The sequence below is a fragment of the Lygodium microphyllum genome, unplaced genomic scaffold (assembly GCF_053477565.2).
Source record: "Lygodium microphyllum isolate KBCC unplaced genomic scaffold, Lygodium_microphyllum_v1.1.10 scaffold_267, whole genome shotgun sequence".
In the NCBI taxonomy this organism is placed as follows: Eukaryota; Viridiplantae; Streptophyta; class Polypodiopsida; order Schizaeales; family Lygodiaceae; genus Lygodium; species Lygodium microphyllum.
This window is the reverse complement of record NW_028229748.1, coordinates 85,427-92,829: the sequence shown is the minus strand read 5'-3', so window position 1 is coordinate 92,829 and position 7,403 is coordinate 85,427. Positions and strand designations below refer to the sequence as shown.

The window sequence follows — 7,403 nt, the reverse complement described above, 5'->3', positions numbered from 1 at the left end:
TGATATTGCAGGGATTGGCAGTATATGCAGCTGGAATTTCAGCACTGTTCAATATTCACCTTGCATCATGTGACGTTTGTATCCCAGCTCTCGAAGAGTTTGATTAAGCACAGGGTAGCTAGATGACGAAGGCTATCACACTACTTTTGGGGATGGCAAATGGAAGATACGTAAGGGATCTAGAATCATTGCTAGAGGCTCTAAGAGTGATACTCTGTATCTATTGTATGTGTCTAGTGGGTGTGACCATATAGTCGCCATGACCGAGCAACCAAGTGTTTCTTTGTGGCATGGCCGGTTGGGACACATGAGTCAAATTGGAATGAAAGTGTTTTCTCATTTGGGTTATTTGTTGTGTTTGAGGTATGTTGATTTTGACCATTGTGATCATTGTGTCTATGGTAAACATGCTCAAGCATTACATAAGAAGTCTCTTTATTGAAGTCTTCTCCCTTAGAGTTGGTACATTCAGATGTGTCAAATGCCAAAGTTGTCTCTAGGAAAAAGAAGTACTTTATCACTCTTGTTGATGATGCTACATGCAAAATATGGGCGTATCCTATCTGTTGTAAGGACAAGGCCTTGGATAAATTCAAGAAATTCTTGTCATTTGCTAAAAATATAACTGGTAAGACATTAAAATGCCTTTGTACTGAAAATAGTGGGGAATGTGTTTGAAGCTTTTCAGGACTTTTGTGACAGTAAGGGATAAAGAGAGAGCCCAGTGCCCCTCATAATCCGCTTCAAGACGGTGTTGTAGAGTATATGAACATGACCATTTAGGGCAAGGTCCATACTATGGTGTCTCATGTTGCATCACCTCATGGATTTCGGGCAGAGACTGTTATGATAGCCATACATTTGGTATATCGGTTACCGAACATGTCTTTGGAGGCAAGAGCCCCGCAGGAAGTGTGGTCGGGGAAGCCACCTTCATATGCTCATTTGAGAGTGGTTGGCTGCGAGGCCTTTGTGGACATTCACAAGGAATAATGTAGCAAACTTGAACCAAAGTCTTGTAAATGCATTTTCCTAGGATATGGTGACGAGGGTGAAATGGGATATAGATTATGGGATCCTGAGAAAAGGAAAGTTGTACGTAGCAATGATGTTATCTTTTGGGAAGACCGCATGCATAAACAGCTTGAAAAGACAGAGGAGGTCAGAAGGGTTGATACTGAAAATGATTAGCAAGAAGTTGCCCATGATATACCACAGTCTTACTAGGAAAACATGCAATTAGGATAGCCGGAACTGGCAGGACAGCATGCTGAAATTTTTGGACAGCAAGTTGTAAATGCAGATTTGTACACCCAATAGCTTGGAAAACCTGAACCTTCGGTCCATAGGTCGACTCGAATACCAAGACAACTGGATAGGTTTGTTCCTGGTGCTCAGTATGCTGCTGATTATGTCATGGTGATAGACTGTGGTGAAGCGTCATGTTTCGAGGAAGTAATGGACATATAGAACAATAAGAAATGGCATAAGGGTATGTTGTCAAAGATGGAATCTCTAGAGAATAATGGCACTTGAGATTCGGTGCATTTGCATAAAGGGCAGAAAGTACTTCCATTCAAATTGGTTTATCAGATGAAAGTCACTTTTGGTTCCTCATCAAAGTGCAAAGCACAGCTTGTTGCAAAGGGGTACAAGCAAAAACATGGGATTGATTTTAATGAAATCTTCTCTCTTGTAGTCAAAATGACTACTTTACGGACCATCTTGGGTTTGGTTGCATTTGAGGATATGGAACATATATAGATGGATGTAAAGATTGCTTTCTTATATGGTGATTTGCATCAGGGCATCTATATGTAGCAGCTTGAGGGTTTTGTTACAAAGGGAAAATAAAAGATAGTATGTAAACTCAACAAGAGTTTGTATGGACTTAAATAGGCACCACGAGAATGGTATCATAAGTTTGATACATTCATGCAGTCTCAAGGGTACAACAGGAGTCAAGTGGATCATTGCTTACACATCTAGAAGGCAGTAGATGACAGCTTTATTCTCTTGGTTTTGTATGTGAATGACATGTTGATTGCAGGCAAGGATGTTCATGCTTTGGACACCTTGAAACAAAGCCTATACAATAGTTTTGACATGAAGTATCTCGGTGAGGCAAATCATATTCTTGGGATGCATATACTTAGGGATAGATCGAAGGGTCTTCTCTATCTGTCACAATAGGAGTATGTCTCCAAGATTTTGCAGCGTTTCAATATGGAGGTAGGGAAAGCGATTGGTGTACCATTGCCTCCATATGTGAAACTTAGTGTAGAGGACAGCCCTACATCTGATGATGAAAAGGCTGAAATGACCAAGATTTTGTATGCCTGAGCTGTTGGTAGCTTGATGTATGTTATGGTTGCTACACGTTCTGACATAGTATTTGCGGTGGGAGTGGTTAGTAGGTACATGGCACATCCTGGCAAAAAGCATTGGGAAGCAGTGAAGGGTATCATGAGATATCTTAAGGGCACAAAGGATTTGTGCGTCTGCTTTGGAAAGCATAAGGCATCTGTCGTTGGCTTTATGGATGCAGACTATGTTGGTCATTTTGACTGCAGGATCTGTCATTGGATTTATGGATGCAGACTACGCTGGTCATTCTGACTGCAGGAAGTATACTTCAAGCACCTTCACAAGGGGATTAGTCTCTTGGATATCCAGGATGTAGAAGCGTGTCACATTGTCTACTACAGAGGCAAAGTATGTGGTTGCCACTGAGGTATGCAAGGAGGCTTTATGGGTTTCACATCTGGTGGGAGAGCTTGGCATTACAGAGGTTCCTATCCTCCATTGTGATAGTTAGAGTGCTATCATGCTAGCACGGAATCCTATCTTTCATGCAAAGACAAAGCACATACAATGAAGTATCATTTTATGAGGGATGTACTCGACAACAAGAGCATTGAGCTTGTCAAGGTACATACAGATGATAACCCTGTGGACTTTCTCACGAAGGGTCTTCCAACAGAGCGGTTGGCTCATTGCTGCGAGATGATGGGAGTTGGATAGGTATAGGTGTTTTTAGCTTTGTACATACTTAGACTTTGCTGATGCTTTCTTCTACCTTCAGGCATGTTGCATTTAGGTGGGAGGTTGTTGGGAATAAAGGGCCATTGTGCCTGCACCCTACACGGGTGAACATACCCTTTATGGGTATTGTACTATGTTTCATATATCTATTTGAAAAACCTAAAGAGGTACAAGTCATTGTACCCACAAATGCTGTGTCTTCTCTCTTCTCTCTCAACCTACTGCATCTCCATTGAAGTGTAGAGGAAGCTCTGTCTCAAATCCTTCACTTCAGTTCTTGGATGACATGTGCAAAATGCATGATTGTTTTCATACACAGCTCAAGCATAATGTTGTGGCCAAATGCAAAAGAGATCGGGCTTTCATGGATATGGCATTATGCATGGTGAGGTCTATCCAGTTTATTATGCTATGCAAGTCATTGTACCGCATATAAATATAATTTGCATCGATTCTATGATCTTGTGCAAGTTGATGTACCAAGATGTAAATACAGTTTGCATGGGATTAGCCACTTTCTTCCAGCCTAAGCAGTTACTATAATTAATTAATTAAATTCTCGAGTGCAGTCTGTATTTTTATGTGGATTGTTAAAACCTCCTAAAGATAGTCATCTCATAATCTTCGGATTTCTTCCTCTTTGGGCCAGCAAGCCACCAGGTTTAGGAGCAGGAATGGGGCTTCTTGACATCAAGCCAATAGAGTGAGCCATACTTGGTGTGTGTGGTAAAGCTTTTGGATGAGCAAGATATGGCTTGTTTTCATCTATCGCATTCTACTCACAAGAAGAACGTTCTAAAAGTTTCACAATCACAAATGTGCCAGAATCCACCAGATAATCTGAGAAGATAAAAGGCAAATGTATTGATCATTTTGTGCAAGAATTTGGGAGTTCTTGAGCAGATGCAACCGGGAGGATATTGTTTCTGATAAAACAGATTATATCAATAGTGAATCAGATCTCCCCAAACACATGGTGTCAAAGGTTCAACTTGCCCTTTCAAGTTTCGACTTTTGTGTGAATAGTTAAAGCCAAAATTGTACATCCATATAAACAATCTAAAAGATCCTTTTTACATGCTTACTTTTAAAAGTAAAAGAGGTTGATGTGCTCTTGTCTACAGGTACTAGATAAGTAAAAGAGGTTGATGTGCTTGTGTCTACAGGTGCTAGATAACCAACCGCATGACCTTATTTATAAGGAAACCTTCAGTAGTCCTTGGCTCGAGACTCGCATAAAAGAAGAAAAAAGGTTGTCCTTCCTCTTGAACCCCAAGGACTGTTTAGATCAACAAAAAAATGGAAAGTTTCTTTGGGTTTTTAGAACACTAGGTACTCTAGGGCATGTCATAGTCTCTTCCACTGCCTTAAAAAATTTCCTTAGAATCCTTCTCTCTTTTCTTACCCTTTTCTGACTCTTCTCAACAATTGGTACATACAATAAAGGGCAGAGTTTGTTTCTTCTGCACTTCATTCCTCAGCATCTTCTCACTTTGTTCTTACATTAATGAATGTCCATCTTGTTTGGCAAGTAGGTCCAGCTGTGTAACTTATGCTGAAACTTACCAGCCGTTGCAAGATCCTCTGATACAACGTTGCATCGATATCATGGAGAAGAAGTCCAAGGTTGCTTTGCCGTGGACCAGGGTCTTTAAACACTTATTTTCTAGGCTTTTCTTCAGCTCACAGAAGACTTGGATTCCTACGGGCAGCTTGGTAAGTGCCAAATATCGCAAAGACCCATGCTTCTCAAGAGAATCCATTTAAAAATCTTCTGCTTCTTTGCTTTTGTCTTTTTACATTGCCTGTCATAAAATGGCAGAAACTCTTGGAGGCATTGTATGCGGTACGACCCAACATGGCTCTGATTGCCAGTGACTTCAGCATACTTCCAGATGTGAAGGTTGAAGGGGATGGCGCTCCCTTGGTGGCTAGAAAGGCATGCACGTTCTGTATGTTTTTCTATTGGCTTCGCTCTTGTTTGGCACGTTTCTTGTGGTTGAAGATCAAACCTGGTTTGCCTGTCGCAGAAAGATGGTGTCACCAGGGATCTCTCAACGTATCTTGATGTACAGGTGATTGTTTTGCCACCTAATCTGGCTTTAAAAACTTCTGAAGTTAAGGTTTGGATTTACAAAGACGATTCTGTCGGCTGTCATGTTAAAACCCCAGGGAGATGCAGACATATTTTTCCCAACAGATTTTCGGCTGTTAAGAGACCTGGATCAGTATTGTCATCATACGTTTACCTCTGGACCAGTTTGCAAAGGACCACGCAAATCCTCTATAGTAAGCTTGATCCCAAGGCGGGGTTGTTTTGGAGAGGGAGAGTGTGTGTGTGTGTTTAAAAGGACTTTCAGATATTTTCCTGCAAATTCTCTTCCCCTGAGGTGGGAATGTTTTGGACCAAACAGGTTTTTGAAGGTTTGAAGAGTTTCCTTTTCCTTTTTCAGATGTCTTCTGCTCAGTTCATGGTCCAGCATGCTGAAGTTTCGAGGACCAGGACAAAAGATGGCTTCAATCCTTTGTTGGATGACTACAGCAACATGAAGTTTTACTTGAGTATGCTGACCTGAAATATTTCCTCGTGTATGAAGATGGGCATGCACGCATGTGCCACCCTTTATATGCAGAAAGGAGCCAATACTCTGGTGAGTAAACTTTTATGCAAAATTCACGAGGGGAAAGGATGTCAATCGTGTTTTGTATAGTAAGTGTTCCTTTTCTCTTGGTTTCAGCTTCTCCTGTGCATAGGATTTGGAAGAAAGCACTGGTAAAGTTATGCTACAAGCTGGGGAGCTAGAGGGAGTGTTCTAATGGTTCTACTATATCTGATCAAGGCAGACTATTTTTAGCAAGTCTTCGCAATTCTCTGAAGGTAATTTCAATGGTCACTCTTCGAAATCTAACACCAGTAACATTTTTGGTGATTTCAATCTTCTGTATGGGCCAAGTCTTGTAGCTCAATTCGTGTATCTTTAAGCCCTGCAATACTTGGGCATTGGATATAACGTTCTCTAAAACTTGTATTTTGGGCCAAATATCTTTATCCGAAGCACTAGAAGCTATAGATTCAAACTAGTTCCGTTTCGACTAATTCTCGACAACAGATCCACATGTCCAATACTTCCGACTTGTTATGCCTCTGTCTACAACTTATCTATGTTGATTCATCACCTAACTTCTATGTTCTCTGTATCCAAACTAAAAGAACCTAAGAAAGAACTGCCGAGCCCTGAGATGGATACAGTGGAAACTTTATCCCAATGTAAACCAGTGTGGCTCAATTGGTAGGGTGAGCACATGTCCTATGAACGTGGTGATCCAGTGATGGGAATAAAAAGCAGTAATTGAACCCAAGAATGTGGGTGGATATGCGGTGTGTGTGAGATATCAAATGGAGATTATTTCATTTGTCGGTCAAAATACTGAAGCTTTTGTAGGCTGTACAATGTTTGGACGGGAAGATCTCAAATATCCACAATTTTGGCCATTTGGGCCATTTCCTGATATTGTGCTTGCTGTGCATAGACTTGAAGGATTGGATGCATGTTTGTGGTTGTAGAAGGATCATTCTGCAAGATTTTTATTCATTTTGGAGTGTAACAGAGCATGTGGTCATTTTCTGCGTCGGATTGCAGAATCAGAGTCTGTGCATGTAGACAATGTCTAATAACACACCGCCTTTGAATTTCGATAAGAACAACTGTCAAGCTTGGATGTCCAAGACAGTAGACTACTAATTTCTTTTGCTGTCAAAGATCTTGAGAGGCCACGGCTTGCACCCTTGCCTTGGAATTGCTGCTTGTTTTAGGCTGTTGCAGAGTCCAGACGACTCATATTATGGATTTGTCAGTGATTACATATCATTTAAATGTTGAATGGATGTTGGCAAGAAGGGTCTACAATTCGCCATCTATAGGACGGAGCTTGCATTGGGTGTAAGTTGTATAGCGTAATCACCTATGTGACTACTTGAACTCTTTAGTGTGCGCCTCTTAATACACTTAGCGTCACGTTCATAAACCACCCCTATTACTACACTCAAGTGGATGGTCTATGACTTGTATACTTGAATATTACTCTTATGATTGACAAACTTTACAAGTTACTCCTTAATATTCGTCTTCTAGAATCGAGGTTAGAGTTGAATGTCTCTTAATTCAAGTTCACTTTGGGTCACATGAATTTTATTTGTAAGTTCAAGTTTGGACTCCCTTGATTAGCATGTTTCGAGCTAATGTAATACTAACATTGCATGTAGTAAAGTTTTCGCATGAAACTTACTTCTTGTCATTTCTAAAGTTTTATAAAATAGGTTTTGGTGTATGAATCTCATATGAAGCATTCCTTTCTTG

At 40.6% G+C, this 7,403-nt stretch overlaps 1 protein-coding gene across 3 annotated transcripts; it reads left to right on the top strand.

Annotated features, from left to right (window-relative positions):
- The first annotated feature begins 527 nt into the window (after window positions 1–527).
- LOC148008218 (uncharacterized) lies at window positions 528–7,135 on the top strand. Of its 3 annotated transcripts, none has more exons than XM_087674422.1 (8): window positions 528–3,762; window positions 3,871–4,297; window positions 4,581–4,761; window positions 4,868–4,984; window positions 5,076–5,120; window positions 5,218–5,334; window positions 5,499–5,696; window positions 5,784–7,135. In XM_087674422.1, exons 2-7 carry the CDS (start codon window positions 4,194–4,196, stop codon window positions 5,619–5,621), a joined length of 687 nt encoding a protein of 228 aa, XP_087530548.1. In that variant the 5' UTR covers window positions 528–3,762; window positions 3,871–4,193; the 3' UTR covers window positions 5,622–5,696; window positions 5,784–7,135. The 3 variants fall into 3 exon arrangements, with proteins under 3 accessions (XP_087530548.1, XP_087530550.1, XP_087530547.1); XM_087674424.1 differs by having other exon boundaries at window positions 528–4,030; window positions 4,212–4,297; XM_087674421.1 differs by having other exon boundaries at window positions 528–4,297.
- Window positions 7,136–7,403: the final 268 nt, after the last annotated feature.